General features: G+C 46.4%; 1 protein-coding gene across 2 annotated transcripts in view; it reads left to right on the forward strand.

Annotated features, from left to right (window-relative positions):
- Positions 1–16,601, forward strand: part of Pkhd1 (polycystic kidney and hepatic disease 1 (autosomal recessive)) — a 276,147-nt gene that overhangs the window by 95,777 nt on the left and 163,769 nt on the right. For both annotated transcript variants that reach the window (XM_013019158.1, XM_013019159.1), the window contains exons 35-36: positions 400–556; positions 15,584–15,796. In XM_013019158.1, coding sequence (XP_012874612.1) covers positions 400–556; positions 15,584–15,796 — 370 coding nt within the window. The remainder of the gene's footprint in view (positions 1–399; positions 557–15,583; positions 15,797–16,601) is intronic.

A 16,601-nucleotide genomic window follows, 5' to 3' on the forward strand; every position in this document is an offset into this window, starting at 1 on the left:
GGGAAGGATGAACGGCTCTGTGCAGGAGAGCCTGTGGAAAACGGTGCCAATTCCCTCAAGCCAATGCCGGCCAGCCGGCCAGCCATCCCAGTTCTCCGGGTCCCAGGCTCTTTATGACTCTTTTTGGCGTCCAAGATTTGATACATGTCTGTAAAAATTAAAAAACAAACAAGGAATCAGCTCCACTTGTTAGGAATCGGGAGAGGCTGCCGGAAACTGGAGAAGGAGCTCCGAGCTCAGAATGCGCTTCGGTCGGAACTTGGTCTCTTGTATGTCTTTTCCTCCTGTTTGAGGAAGAGCGGTGGCTGATGTCGGGGAGACATTTGAACTGTTTAGCTAGGCTGTGCTTTGTCTTGGTGGGCTGGATCCAGACAAACCCAGGTCCTCTCTGTTTTCCAGGGTGGCTTTGCCCTTCAGTCCTGCCGGAGGTGGTCCAGGGCCTGCAGCTGGCGTTCTGCAGGGATGCCACAAGATGGCGCCAATGTCACGGTGGAGAAGGGCCAGTGGCTTCTGCTAGACACCAACACCAGCCTCCTCAACTCCCTGCACATCAGAGGTCGGTGGGGTTTGGACCCCCAGGGCGGCGCCACCCTTTCAGGGAGTGGGAGGGAGGGGGCTGCGTTGGGAAAGCCCCAGCGTTTGGTTGAGGACCGTAGCCAGACCACACGGAGGAGATTTCACCAGGAAAAGGAAGATATGGTCAGAGGCCACGTGGGTGGCTCTTAAAAGCACAGAGCTTGATTATTTAAAAAAAAATTTTTTTTTTTTTTGCAAACAAGAAAGTTCCCAGTGTTCTCAAAGAGCAGACGGCGTCCCCAGTCCTTTGTAGCCCCGCAATAGAGCAAAATGCCCTGAAATCGCTTAACGTGGCAGCCTTTGAAATTCCCTGCCAAGAAAGCCATGTCTTCCTGCTTTTATCCTGTTGTGGTTTGGACTTCTTAGTTGCATGGAAAGTTGTATAAATAGGCTTCCTTATTGCAAAACTGACCACATAGCTCTAGGGTCCAGGAAGTTGGAGGAGGCTGAGAATTTCAATTTCAACTCTTCCATCATGTGGCCCAATGGCAAAAATCACCCCTTTGCACACTTGTTTGCTTATCTGCGAACTGACCATAAAAAGCTTTGTTGACCTCAGGGGTTGGTAATGGAGAATAGTTATCACATGGCCTTATTTTTTTTCTTTTGTCAAATAAAACTTACTTATGTGTGTCTATAAACTTCTACACTAAAACACTACATTTCACACTGCATGTACACAACACACACCGAGTTTTGTTAAAGTATGAGCATAGCCAAAAGAATAAAATGTTTTAAGAGGACGAACTAATACAATTTTGACACCTGCCTCTTACAGATGGAATCCATTTTTTTTCAGATTAGCCGTTTTTGTCATTCTGTATTCTAGAAGTTGATTGTTTCTGCTGTGTTAGCCACGAGAAGTTTTCTGTCAAATTGGTTAGTTTGTGCAGTATAGGAGGAATAAAATGGGGCATTGGCATGGGTTCTTGACCTTTCTTTGTGGAGTGTGAGTTTGAGCGTGAGTGTGTGTATGAGTGTGTGTGCAGTGAGTGGCTCGTGGGGGTGTGGATGTGCTGACCAAGCCGCCAAGTAGCCATGTGATGACAAAGGAAAATGACAGACGTAAACCTCATCTCGGAGGAGAGATTTCCTTGCCAAGTCTTTAACCACAGGACTGAGTGCTTCTTGAGGCTGGGATGCCCTGCAGGTGCTCCAAAGTCCACCTGTTTGGGGCAGGTTTTCTAGCTCAGATTCTTGGGTTACTAAGTGTCTGCACTGATTCTGACTCTCGGGTACATGTTCAATGGAGGGATGGTTTTGTAGGAAAAGCTATGGAAGGAAGGCAGTAAACAGGCATCAGAGGAGATCAGAGGGGTGGAGAGGGATGTGTGTAATGTTTCTGTGGCTTCTCACTCTTAGGGTTTCAAGGTCTGAGTAATCCAGATACTTGCCGCTGTTGCCAGTTGCCTTTGATATTCCCGCTTCAGGCAGTATCTTGATTTCTGTCGTGATACTCAGTTACAGTTGAAGGTCATCCTTCTGAATATCCGAGCCTTCTGGGTCCTCAGAGTCTCTTGTCTTGCTCCCATGCCCACTTTGGGAAGAGTTGAGTTTTATTGGGTGCTGGTGACTCACCCCTATAGTCCCAAGGACTCAGGTGGTTGAGATCGGAGGATCATGGTTGAAAGCCAGTCCAGGCAGGGAGGTCTGTGAGACTCTTACCCCCATTTAATACCTCCACCCCCCAACCCCCAAAAGCCAGAAGTGGAGCTGTGGCTCAAGTGGTAGAGTGTTAGTCTTGAGCAAAAAATCTCAGGGACAGCACCAAGGCCCTTTCAAGACAGGACTGGCACTAGGAAAAAAAAAAAGTTGAGTTTCATTCCTTATATTCATGTCTTTTCTAGCAGCAGGGAGGGCTGGACCCTTCCTGTGGCAGCTGGGGAGTGGCACCAGAGACAAAGTTTATGCTGTTACTTATGATGCCAGATGTATGTATTCTTGAGGCTTATGGACAAATGACAGACTTTTGTGATCGTGCTGAGAGCCAGCTCTATTTATTATGAATTTACTTTGACTGGAGAATGATCCAGAACCTATATCTACTTACCATCTTTACTTCTTTCCTGTATCTCTCCCTTCCTCCTTTTAAAAATATATTTTTAAAGATATCATTAAACACAAAAGAGAATTAATCAATTAATACTAATGAGCTGGGCTGGAAAAGGCATCTTGCCTTGGTTTCATTAATTATGTGTTTTGTTCTTTTATGTGACGATGCCCATCGGCCATCGTCCTTGCTGAATTAAAATGTAGTTTTTCTTTATTCCCCAAAGGTGTGATGAGAAGGGAAGGCCCCTGTCCTCTCAGAGCATCATGCAGCCCTAGGGGGCCGGGCAAGGCTCCCGAACCCACTGATGCGTGTCTTTCTGATCCAGGCCTCAGGCAGCTTGATGTGCAGTGTCCTAGGGTTAGGGGTGGATGAGCTCTTCCTGGGACACTGGACTTTTAGGTTTAAATACTCTTTTTCTTTGTTTGTTTCCATAAACACCTGCAGCCATGGTAACTCAGTTGATGGCTATGCTAATTTGCTTGACTGTACTAATCTCTCTTTCTCACACACACACACACACACACACACAGAAGCATCATGCTGTACACTTTGAGCCAATTGCTTTAAAATGCTCAGGCGGGAGTTTGTTTCCGGTCTCTATATGGGCTTAATAGTTCCCTTTAATGCGACTTTCTATTTTTTGGTCTACTGGTGTATACCAAAGCAGTTAAGAACTTGGCTGGCTTACACGGGGGAGAACAGAGTCTGAATCATAAGCTCCAGCGTGTGCCCTCTCTGGGATCTTGGTTCTCTTCTCTAGGGCAAGGCAAGGGCTGACCATGACAACAGCCAGACTGATGAGCAGCAGTCAATGCTGCGTAGCAGTCTTGTAATGCATTTCCCACCTCCTAGGAATGGTTTGGATGGTCGTGGGGCCTGAACTCTGGGCCTGGGCGCTGTCCCTCAGCTCTTCAGCTCAAGGCGAGCGCTCTAACACTTGAGCCACAGCACCACTTCTGGAGTTTTGGTGGTTAATTGGAGGTAAAAGTCTCTTGGACTTTCCTGCCCCTGCTGGCTTTGAACTGCAATGCTCAGGTCTCGGCCTCCCGAGTAGTTGGGAATGGCGTGAGCCACGGTGCCGGCTGAGGCAATATTTTTGAAGCTCTAGCTTTGGGTCAAGCCTTGTCTAGAGCAAGAACTCAGTTAATGTTTCTTTTGGACTAGCAGTAGGAACAGAAGATGGCTGAGGATCAGGCCTCTGTCGTAATTTTATGGGCAGGTAGAGGCTACTACTTCTCTACATAAAACAAACGATCACATAAAGAACTAGCTGGGTCAGAGGCCCTGGATTGCTTCAGCTCAGCCATCTGCGGCCTGGTATGGCATTCTGCCATAGTTTTCTTTCCACTGGGGGAGGGGAGGGCATGGGGTGGGGGAGGAAGAGCCCCTGTTGTTTTGAGACCTGGGATTCATGGATGTGTGTTATTCCAGGGTAACTTGGAGAGCAGGCTAAATCTTTTCCAAACTCTGAACTGAGAAGTCCAAACTCCTACGGCTAATCTGCTCCCTTTGCGTCTGTTATACCTGGAGTTTGGATGGAAGGCAATGAATGCAGCCTGTTGGTTTCTTGAGATGCAGGCCTGTTTCTTCACCTGCTGCCAGGCTCCTTACCAGGCCGCCCAGGCGTGAGGACTTCGGGAGGAGGAGCCTTGTGCCCACTCAGGCTGCCTTTTCTTTGAGATCTCACATATAGTAAAGTTAGCTTTATGTAGCAGTGACCAACACCTTCGGGAAACTGTTCATCCTGGCTTATGGTGTGGAGGGTGTGGTAGAGCCAGGCCGGGTGTAGCACCGTGGCCAGTAGCAGGAGGAGGGAGAGGGCGTACAGGAAGGAGCCAGGGCACAACAGAGGCCCCAAGGATCTGCGCCAATGCCTACTTCCTCCAACGAGGCCCGCCTCCCTCATCCTACCACTTCCTAATAATGCCCTCACATGATAACTCCCTCCAGGGGACAGTCCATTCCTTAGGCCAGAGCACCTCATCATCCGATCGTGCTATGCCCGACCAGACACACCCTGAGCTGGGCTTTACCTGTCCCCTCCGCACTGCATGGTCCAATCAAGATGGCGATAAACTCTAGGCCTCACACAAGGGAGTCAGACAGACCTTGCTGCTGTTAGTTACCATCAGCTAGACCCGAGCAGGCAGCTCAGCCTTCAGAGCAGATGCACACAGCACAGTCATGTAGGGATGCTATGACCTACAGCTCTGTAGAGACACCCCCCGTGGGCTCTCAGACGCGGGCCGTGGGGAACATGTGGACTGTTACCCTGTGCGCACACCTTCACGCTTCACACACATGAGCTCAGATTTCAGGGGAATGCATTTGCAAAGAAGCTTGAATTTTGAAAAATCTTAAATATTCTTGAATATTCCCTTCCCTTCCCCTCCGTAACTACAGAATGTTTTCGTCGACAAGAGATGTTTTGCGGTCAGGTAAAATGTGTTGCAAATTGGTGACTTTGTGATGACCCATCTGCAGATTGGCTATGAGGGAGGATGGAGTAGATCACCTTCTTTTTAAAAATCAAAACATAACTCCCCTTCAGGGTGGGGCCTGGGCTGGTGGGGTAGGTCATGTGACCAGGCTGGCTCCGGGAAGTCAGGTCAGCAAGCAGGGGTCTGGGTTTAGATTTGAGGAGGCTCCTGACTCTGTACAGCTTTCCTCGAAAAATCAACGCGCAGAAAGGAAGTGAGAGGGATTTGGTTCCATTCATAGAAGGAAAGCGCATTCTAAGAATCTTCTTCTGTGTGTGTGTGTGTGTGTGTGCGCACGCATGAGTGTGTGGAGTAGGAAAGGGGTCGTCACCTCTCTTCCCTTGCTTGTACTGAGGTGTGTGTGTGGCCTGAGCTGTCGTCCAGAGAGGAAGCGGAAGGAGGAAGTCAGCATCGGGAAGAGCTACCCCGAGTAACGTCTGCGATCCGCCTTCACTTCCCGCCCCGTGAACATCTCACGTGTCTGCCTCTGGCCTTATATTTGGGATGGCTGCATCTATAAAGCCAAGCCGATCTAGGACAGGATTTTTAGCTGGCTGGGAATGTGGAACGCGATCTTCTTTCATATTCAGTTCTTGGCACGTGTAACCTTCATGTGTTCCTTACCTGAGAGAGCCGTCCCTCCAGCGTCGAGGACGTCGTTCAGAATGTAGGCTGGAGGCTCGAGGAGGCCGGTCTGTGTCTGCCTCTGCTGATCCTTGTCAGGCGCCCCAATGCCCCCTGCACAGAATGGGTCCTCAAATATTGGTTGAGTGAGTGAACTAATGACTGAGTTTCTGACTTGAAGAGGGCAGATGGATGTTAGTTGTGAATTTCCCTATGGTCAGGGCCCGGCATGGTCCCCTCAAATTCTAGTGGATTCACCCAGACAGGGACCAATTTCATTTACTCTTTGTATATCAGGAGATCAGAGACAAAGGCTTTTTAATGTGGGGGACACTTGGCTCTGAAGCCCCTTATATTTTCCAGTCAGACAATGACTTCCATTATTGACCTCCAGAGAACAGTCCCAGACACATTTGATTAGCCTGAAATGAGAGATAAGCCAATGCTGGGAGAAAGGACCTGCTTTCAGTAGATAGGCAGACAGACAGATAGGTAGATATTTAACAATTTACAGTTTTCTGCCTTGACAACTCAGATATTGTAACATGAAAAATGCTGCCCCCTCCCAGCCCAGCGTTTTCAGTAATGAAAGATAAATGTTTCCAACTTCCTCATAACCCTCCACTGGCTTTCCATTAGCCCTTCATTTCAAGGCTAGCCTTAACATGGCTTCCAGGGTTCGTCAGAAGTTGCTCTATCCTTACCTCTCTATCTCATTGTTGATTAATGATCCCTAGATCATACCCATCCAGACTAGGAGTAAAGCTAGAGATCTGGAATGCTTCTTTCTGGGGTTCTGTTGCAGACAAGAATATAATGGCGCCCGAGCAGTTCATATGCACTGTGTTTTATTCCTGGGCCAGATGAAAGTAGGAGATGGTCTCGCTTTTTGCATTATTATAAAGAATAGCTTTCATTTTGAATACCATTATGGTATGGTCAGGTCATAATGACAATCTTTAGAGAATAATTATCTTTAAAACCTTTAGAAAAGGCAGATTGCTCAAACCAGCCTGCATCAAACTGTAGGCTGGTCAGAAGTATTTTTGGGTCAATGCCAAAGGATCTTTGGTGGAGATAAATGATTCATTGAATGTGTTTGGTATAGAATTTGAGGTAAAGCGAAGTGCTTTGTATACTTTGTTTCTCTTTAGAAATAGCTTTCTTTCTGGTCACAAGTGAGTTAAACTTTATTTTTATTATCTCCATGTAATTATAAAGTGGGATTTTGGTTCCATATGTCAGAGAATGAGTACAATGCGCCAGTGTTACCTCGCCCCTCGCCCTCCCCCTCCTCCAGTCACCTCATTCCGGTTTTGCTTATGTACATTGAGTATTTACTATGTATTCATCCACTATTCAAGTGATTGTTTTAGAGCCTGAGAATAGCTGAGGGCCTTGAACATATAAATGGAAGACATTTTTTTAAAGGAATATAATTTTTCTGTCAAGATGTATGATAGTAGCTATCGTAACAACCACATTTATTTCCCTCTGAGTGATTGAATTGCTATATATATTTCTATAATGTTTTTTCTTCCATTAACATGTTTGCATTTGTAATCAGTATAGAGTTAATTCAAATATAAAGTTACCTTTATATAAAGTTGTATATTTTGTACAAAAAGTTAAAAAAACACACACAAAAAAACCAGTTGTAAGCTTTAGTGTCACTCTGAGTTTTCTAGGCCAACATCCTACAACAGGTGTATTTCCATTTACCTGAAGCAGCTCAATGTTACTGCAGCCTTCTGAAAGTGTAGAATGTATGTTGCATGTATATATACATATATATTTCATTTGTTGGTGATCTTTTTTTTAGATTTTTCTATTATTATCTTTATGCATGTTTTCATATTATTTTAGCACCTAGTAGAGGGATGGGAAAATTTCAGTTACTGTTGGTAAGCTGACCAGGGAATACATCTGTAGTTCCAGGCCCGTATTTTAGCAAATACCACAGGGCTGTGGTCACCTCAAGCACGTTCTTGACTTACGGATGGAAGTAGACGAATAGCTCAGGTCCTGTTGGATCCTCATCTCAGCATCATCTGGGAACTCTCCATGGCAAACCTGCTCTGGGGATGCAGGCCTCTTTTTAATCTGTGTTTTAAGGTTTCCAGGTGATCCTGACACATGCTCATGTTTGAGAACCTGCCTGAAACAATAACGGGAACCCAGCGGAATGATCCGGATGGGAAAGCAATTAACCTCGCCCAGCTGCTCTTTTCCCAGAGGCGATTCCTCATCCTTAGCAAAGAGCAATGGCAACGGGGCTGGCCTCACTGGATGCATTCTGAGCTTGGCACATTTCGTGGGGTGTGGTTCTCTGTTCCGCTGCTGAAATCTGAGCTGATGGAAACCATTTCTTCCAGTGGCTGTTGTTTGCAGCTCAGAGTCAGGAGCTTTATTTCAGATATCCTCCCTCCCTCCCTCCCTCCCTCCCTCCCTCCCTCCCTCCCTCCCTCCCTCCCTTCCTCCCCTCTCTCTCTGTTGCCCCTTTGCCAAGTCAGGTTCCTTAAGGAGTTAGTCTATGACACCCATTTCAAGAACGTGTGTGAGTCTTTTCCTGCATCCTGAGAATGTTTTTGCAAACACTTTCTAGTTCATATTTTCTGCTTTTCTCTCTTTTTTTTTGTTTTAATCAGGCAGAGACATTACAATTAAAATACCGTTAAAGTGATTCTGGCAAGACTTGCAATAAGCATGTTTTTTAATTAAAGGAAGAAGAGGGAGATGCAGAACAGCATCAGCTAAAGGGGAAAATTTCATCTGATACTTATTTTAATTGAAATGAGAAGAAACGGAAGTACAGGCAGAGCAGTGTTCGCCTGCCCACGTACCCTGGGTTGGTCCCAGGTTTCTAGGTTTAGGTGTTCTGTGTTTGATTAATTAGTAGCGAGCCAGAGAATCCGTTCTCTTTGCCCCCAATCCTTAAAGCCTGATTTATGCCTCCGTCTCCCATGTGTGTGTGGGGGCCTGGGCATCTATTTCCTGAGCTGCTGGTGGAGAGGATTAAGGAACGTGGACTGAGCTCTGGGGGACTCTCGTTTGCCAGCCAAATTGATTTTCCGCCTCTCTGGCCGGGGACAAGCCCACCTCCAAGGCCTCCCAGGCTCTGCTCCAGTGGGTCAGATGCGAGTCTAATCCGGATCTTTCCAACAAAGGAAGCTGAGTGCATCCCTGTCGCCGTGCGGGCTGAGGGCTGTGGCTGCCTCCTCTCTATGCCTCTCCCCGGTTGCTCCTCACCTCCTCCTGGCCCCCACCCCCAATGCAGCCCACTCCAACTCTTCCGCCATCCCAGCCGGCTCCCCGTACTGAGCCTTGGCGGTGTCTGTTCCATCCCGAATGGATAATCACCGGTACTTACTCCCTGACTATTCGTTGATGCTTTAACAATACATGGACAGGTAGACACAGGCTGCTAACATTGTTGAAGGAGAGAAGCAGAATGGAGGTTAGTTCATGCCGATCAATAAACTGGAGGGTTTGCAGCACAGGCTTTGACTCCATCTAGTTTGGTGACACCAGGGATCCATGTGCTTGGAGTCCTCGGATCTTTGCTGGCCTTGCTTCTTGTCCACCTCACCAATGGAATCATTCTTCCTGAGGAATTCCCAGGTTCATTTCATCACTGGTGTTTCCCTCGGGGCTCCACGCATGGGCTCTGCACCCTTCCTCATTCCCTCCTTCACGACCCTCAAAGCTTTCCCTGGGACCCTGTCTTCACTGCCTTCTGACTCTTCTGATGCATTTCACTCTTTCTTAAAAGTGCTTTTCTTTCCACCCACATCTTTTCTTCTGTTCTGGCTCTGCATCGTTCTCGGAGACTTCGCTGACACCCATTGCTTCCCCTCCTATTTTCCCCAAAAGTATTTGGTGGGCCCTGACTGCATTCTTCGTGTTTCCAACACCCTCGTAGCCAACTCTGGTGACCTTGGCTTTGAACAAAACAGATTGAAATCGTGCTCTTGGGGAACAGTGGAAGATTGGCCTAGAAAATGCCAACTTCCCTCAGCAGCTTCCCTCAGAAGAGAATCCGGTAACACGAGGTGCTCTTCTGAGAGCTGAGGTGAGGCGGGGACGTACGTGATTGTTAGAGTAATTTGGAGCTGAGCGGAACTGACTCGGACCCCGCAGGTATATGTGGAGACAGCGAAAAGTGGTTGGGCCATGGACATAGTTTGAAGGTAGGATGCATAAAATCCCTGAGGCATTGAGTCAAAGGAACTGTTCGGTTTTGAGGTTGAGCCTGGACTTCACTATTCCTGGGGACAGGAGGGACAGTGGGAGTTGTGTGAGGCAGGGGGTTCAGGGTCTGGGGTGTTATGTTGAGAAGGCCGGGAGACATCCAAGTGGCCATGTTGAATGGGCAGGTGTGAGTGTGAGACTTGAGCCAAGGGCAGATGCAGGGTTTAACGATGACACCTTGAGATTCGTCAGCAATTAAGTGTGAGGTCCACACCCTTGAAACAAGCTGCGAGAGCCGACACAGTGGACAGAATAGGCTGTGAGAAGATGCTGGGGAGGTAGGATAGGAGCTTAGGGGAACGTGGTGCTGCGGGAGGGTCAGGGTCCGGGAAGACCACGCGAGCACGGAAGTCAGGTGTGGCCAGCCACAAGAGCGGCGAGGACTGGATCCCCCATGAGTTGCCACTCGTGACTTTGACGGGAACAGCTCAGGTGGAGAAGTCACAGAGAAAGCCAACTTGCGAGGGTCCAAAATGATCCAAAAGAAAAAAGAGAGCAAAAGCCAAGCATGGAAGTCAGCAGGGACAGCCAGGCCTTGGGAAGAGTATTATGGGACAGAAAAGTATTTCCATTCTAAAGTGTATTCTATAAGGAGAAAGAGAACTGTGTATTCATTTTCTTAAAAAGAAACACACAACAAACCACAGCAGATTATTCTGTGGTCGTCACCAGGGATGGCTGATTGTAGGGTTATCCCAGCGTGGGTTTTGATGTACTTGGCGAGCAGTGGCTAGCTGCTGGAAGCCTCTTTTACTTCCCTTTGAAAGAAATAAAAAAGCGATGTATTTTTATGGAAATAAGAGATTACATGTAAAAAGTCGTGTTTGTTTATCTCAGAGGGGAAGTAACAATAATAATGGTTGATTGTTTTTTTAATATAAAATTACCGAAAGTCACGTGTAGGGCGTCGTCAGCTCTCAGGAAAGTCGCAGGAAGCACGTAAGCATTATGCCAGCATCTGACTTCAGTTTATTTTAGCTTTCAGAAACAGAGCCAAGCTGTAGCCAGTGAGAAAGGAAGAAAGTCTCTGCCATCCCACATTCAAGCAACTGTCCTCGGAGGCAGCCTGTGGTGTGTTTAAGGGAGAATGGAAATCTCCAGGCTGTGGCATGCAGCTCCAGTCAGTATAAATGTAATATTCTTTCACCCAAAGTAGAATCTTACCCCTGGTGATTGCCTGTAATCATTTCAGGCAGCAAGAAGCGAATTCCTCATCATACACTCCTTTTCTCCTGTCACTGTTCATATTCATGGATCACTGGTTTCTGTCTTAAAAATCTTTTTAACTTTAAAGGTGATGTATAGAGGGGTTACTGGTACATAAGTCAGGTAATGAGTACATTGCTGTTTTGAAAAGTGTTGCCCTTCCCTTGTTTTCTCCCACTTTTTCCCCTCTCAACTCCCCTGACTCCCAAGTTGTACAGTTCATTTCCAACATAGTGTCTAGTGAGCATCACTGTGGCATAGGTTTACCCTTTGTCACACCATTTCTGTGATTCCCCCGTACCTTCCCCAAATCAGGTAAACTTTTATACAAGAGAAAGGGTATAGAAACCAAAAACAGTGATAACATGGAATAAACCAAAGGAGAAAAAAGAAAGAAAAAAGAAATAATTGCAAACAGTACAATTTATAAAACAACAACAACAGCAACAAACCTCTCGTTTCCATTTCTTGGAGTTTGTTTTGAGAAGACTTGGAAAAATTATATTCAGTGAAGTAAGCCAGACCCAAAGAAATCTAGGCTGCATGTTTTCCCTCATTTGCAATAATTAGAATATGTCTATAAATCCGATGGACAGTAAAAGACAAGTAATTTACACTTGGACATGATTGATTAAACAGCACACTGAGAACCAAGGAGGATATTCATAGGAGAGGATCACAATGGCTCAATAGCTATGTGCCTATGACCATACACTTTTCTTAATGCACCCAGTGAGGATATGTATTCTAGCAGGGTTGGTGATGTTCATATTAATTAATTCAGCCTGTGTAAGGCACTCTGGACAGCACAAATCATTTGTTTTCTTTGATTCTCTTCTCTTTTCATTAACATCATTCCTAGTTCCTGTCAGTAAACCAAGTTGAAAAATTCCTACCAATTTGTTTTGGTGTATTTCATATTAAGTTAATGGTGCAAGGCACAAAGCCATGTTTATCTATTTACTCACTAATCCTTGTAATCTGCTTTAAATCCTTTTCGGAATGAGGCGAGGTATATATCCATTAACAAAATTAAAGTACAAACAAGCCATAGGCAAATTTACTTAGGATAACACATGTTTTTCCTTAAATGTAACTATGTAAACAACCCTAATTTTTTTTTAAAAAAGGGCTACCAGGGTAAGTTTGTGGAAATGGGAAGGGTTGTAAAAATGGGTAAAATGTGATCTCTTTTTTCTTGTTGGTGATACTGGGATTTGAACTCAGGGCCTCCCTCTTGCTAGGATAGTACTCTACCACGTGAGCCACGCTCCTAGCAGTTTTTGCGTTAGTTACTTTTCCAGTCAGATCTTGTGTTTTTGCATGAGGCTGAGCTTCAGATTGTAACTCTCCTCCCATAGGCTGGTAGCCCCAGAAGCTGGGGTGACAGTTGTGTGTAATTACTGTGCCCAGACAGAAGATGAGCTAGGGTATTAGTGACAGCAGTGAAGAATTCAACACAAATAAGTGAACTTCCCCGTGCTGCCTCTTTCCCTTCTTGCCCCCGGTGGGTACAGTGTTCACGGCTCCATTTCTAGGGGCAGTGACAATGGAAAGGAAACTTAAAGTCCCGTTGCTAATGGACCCATTTGAAAGCCCAGTGAGCAGTGCTAGCTTTGGTATTGGGATGAAGACGATCCCTTGTTCCTTAGATAGTTTGTTTGATTCCCTTCTGGGGTGAATTATACATATGCTATAATCCAAAAAGGAAGTGAATGTAGCCACAGTGAGATGTTGGAAGTTGAGGGCTGATTGGAGTTGAAGTGCCGGGGCAAATGCAGGAAGCAAGCAGGCAGATGGCGCCCAAAGAGGAAGCAGAGCGTGAGGGGTGAATGAGGCAGTGCTGCCCAAACTTAAATTGACATCAGATCTCCAAGCAGGGACCTGCACCCATTGCTTCAACAAATCTCACCACAGTTCTCCCAGGGAGCAACTCCTCTACCCGCAATACAGAGGGATAAGCTGGAGTCGAGGTGGGGAACGCCTAAACCAAGGCTGAGCAGAGCACAAGGGCTCATCCCAGAAAACATCCTGTGACTGCCCTCCGATGGCTTTGGGGTAGAAGACAGTAGACCCTGGTGAAGAGAACCAAGGAAAGCTGAAAGGTCCTAGAGCAAGTCAGCAGAGAAGGGGCCTTCCCATTTACCAGTCACTATCTCTGTCCTAAAGGAGGAGAACAAAGATAACTAACAGCAGCGAAGCCTTTTCCTTCCCTCCCTCTGGTTCGGAAGCCATTCTAACAGCCTATCGTCAGCTCATTGAGATCGTGGATGCCATTTTTAGATTAAATGTAGCAACAACATTCTTCCTGAGAAAATGGGAGTCAGAGCACATGTGAGTGTTTCTTTTTTTTCTTTTTTTGTTGGTTGTGAGGCCTGAACTCTGGGCCTGGGCGCTGTCCCTCAGCTCTTCAGCTCAAGGTTAGCTCTCTACCACTTGAGCCACAGCACCCACTTCCCCAGCTTTTTCTGCTTATGTGGTGCTGAGGAATCGAACCCAGGGTCTCACGCATGCAAGGCAAGTGCTCTACCACTGAGCCATCTTCCCAGCCCATGTGAATGTTTCTATAAGAAGACCTTCAGGTACTTATATCAGATTCTCCAAAAATGTTCAGTCCCATATTCATTCACTTAACAACCACAGATCGAGTTCCAAACGCCTACCAGGTACTGTTCGAGACATTGGGAGCTGACAAAGTGAGCGAAACAAATAATTACCTGCACGAAGCATCCATTCTAGGCAAGAGAGGACCAACCAACGTGCAAATGCGTAGCATGTCAGATGTCAGGTTCTGAAGGAAAATACAGCGGTAAGGATCTAGAGCATGCTGTTTTGTGTGGAGCAGAGGGAATGCTTAAGAGAGAAGTTAACACTTGAATAGAAACAAGGGGGAACGAGACACAGGAATATCTACAAAAAGCATTTTGGAATATTAAAGGAAAAGCACGTCCACAGGTTTTGAAGCTTGTTTTGAAAACAAACAGGCAGGCAATGTGTTTGGAAAACGTATTGATTAACACTGCTACCATAATGGAGTACCCGAGGCAGGTAACTTTATAAAGAAAAGAGGTTCATTTGGGCTCACGTGTCTACATAGCATGGTATAAGCTCTTGTGTTTCTCTAACATGTATGTATCTGACTGTGTGGTCTCTCTTTTTCTCCTTATAAAACAACCATTCAGCTCTCAGGATCTAGTCTATTTTAATTACTTTCCACAGGCCCTTCCTCTAATCACCATACTCAGAGTTAAGTGTGTACTTTCTCTTAATTCTTGTCCATGTAAGACTTTGGGGAGCAAATCCATGCATGCTTTGACAAGTCATACTCAAACCACTTATTTCAGGGAGACAGATTTTATAGTTCATTTATGTTAAAGTGTTTATATGCAATGCTTTGCTTTTCTTGAAATTGTTAAGAAAATTATGTGAAATGTAAAGAATGCTCTGCATCCTCTAAAAGAAAGGTATTATAAAACTGAAACTATTTTTGTTTTATTATATCATTATTATTTTGCCTAAATGTTTATTTCTAAGCATTTAGTTAATTATAGTTACTTTCACAATAAAATAATTGTATGAAATTATACTCTATGTTACCAGAACATTTGTGAGTTCAAACAGAATGGTACTGGTGACTGGTTAAGGTTGTTTGGTTGTCAGTAACACAAAGCAGTATTTTACTCTAAAAGGAAATTTATTGAGAAGGTATTACTACATCAGTGAATAATGGATATAAGTAGAAGTAACTAGCCACTGGGGCATTCAGAACTCCTAGACTCCTTACAATATCCCCACGGGTCTATCTTTCTAAACCACTTCCTGTCTCCCTGTTTGAGCCCTCTTCCTGTAGAAGCCTTGATTGACAGCCCTCTTGCTCCTCTCAATGGAGGCAGAGCTTGGGGGAGGGGGAAGGATGTGTCTGTTCTCAGAAGATGGATGCCGGAGGCCGCCCTGCTCCCCTCTGCTCACTGGCCTATATTATCAGGCCTGTCTCTCTGGTGCATCCTCTTCTATGAGCACTTTTGTGCATTCGTCTCCCAGCTTTTTAAGCTTACTTTTGAGTGATATTCTCATTCTGTTGGTAAATGGCAAAGTTACTGGCTTTCTAAGCTTTCCTTTAACCAGTCCTAAGTTGCTCAGCATCTCGGCGACTTCAGTGAAAAATACTATCAGCAAACCTGCAGCCAACAGTGCATTAATTCACGCCCTTGTGGAGATGTAGTGCTTCTGTGCTTGGCTAGCTGATCTACCCTGTGCCTCTCAGAAGAGAGTTCCAGATGAAGCAAGCTTAACTTTGTGAAATTAATAAGCGAGGCGATTTCGCCAGACACGGGGCCAGTCAAAGTGGGGTGAGCCCTCCTCCAGTGCCTGACGTCTCCCCTTCCTCCCTCAGGAGGGAAGCTGATTGTCCTGGGCCCAGGCCCTGTCGAGCTCAGGGCCCACTCCATTCTCATTTCTGATGGCGGAGAGCTCCGGATCGGAACGGAGGACAAACCCTTTGAAGGCATGGCTCAGATCACTCTCCACGGGAGTTCCCACTCGACGCCCTTCCACCCCTATGGCGTCAAGTTCCTGGCTTTGCGCAATGGAACCCTTGCCCTGCATGGTGAGTGTGCGTTTGACCAGGAGAATGAAATTGGGCCATGCCTAACCCACGTTTGGGCGATGGAAATGGATAAAGCTCTTTTTGTGAAACTCTGGAATTCGACGCTGTGGCAACAGGTCAGTTGGAGTGGGTCACCGTTTTATTAACGCACAAATGGAAAGATTGGCAGGGCTGTGGTACCCAGTTATTTTCTCCCCTCCCTGCAGGACTGGACCTGTGTCCACTGCGGGTCTCAGTGCCTCTCTGTGTGCTGGCCACACGCCCTGCCCATGGAACATGTTTTTAGTTGTAGATTGGCTCTGGTTGGTGGACTGTGAGTGGAGATGGTGTGCTGCCAGCCGGTGGACATGTTCGGGCGGTAGCGATTCAGCCATTGACTCTTTTCCTAGACTTGAGAATAGCTTGTTCCAGCTTGGGCGCAGCTCCTTCAGCTTCAGCCTGAACGAAGATGAAACAAGCTACAGCTGACAGCTGCTGCCGTGTGTGTATGTGTGTGTGTATGTGTGCGTGTGTGTGCGGGTGTGTGTGCGTGTGCGTGTGTATGTGTGTACATGTGTGCATGTATGTGTGTGCATGCGTGTGTGTAGGTATGCGCGTGTGTGTGTATGTGTGTGTATGTGCGCGTATGTGCATGTGTGTGCGCGTGCGTGTATGTGTGCATGCATGTGTGTGCTTGTGTGTGCGTGCGTGTGCGTGTATGTGTGCGCGTGTGTGCACGCGTGCGCGCGCGTGTGTATGCGCGCATGTGTGTATGTGCGTGTGCATGCGTGTGTATGTGCGTGCGTGTATGCATGTGTGTATGTGT

This window comes from Dipodomys ordii, unplaced genomic scaffold (assembly GCF_000151885.1).
Source record: "Dipodomys ordii isolate 6190 unplaced genomic scaffold, Dord_2.0 Scaffold44, whole genome shotgun sequence".
NCBI lineage: Eukaryota > Metazoa > Chordata > Mammalia > Rodentia > Heteromyidae > Dipodomys > Dipodomys ordii.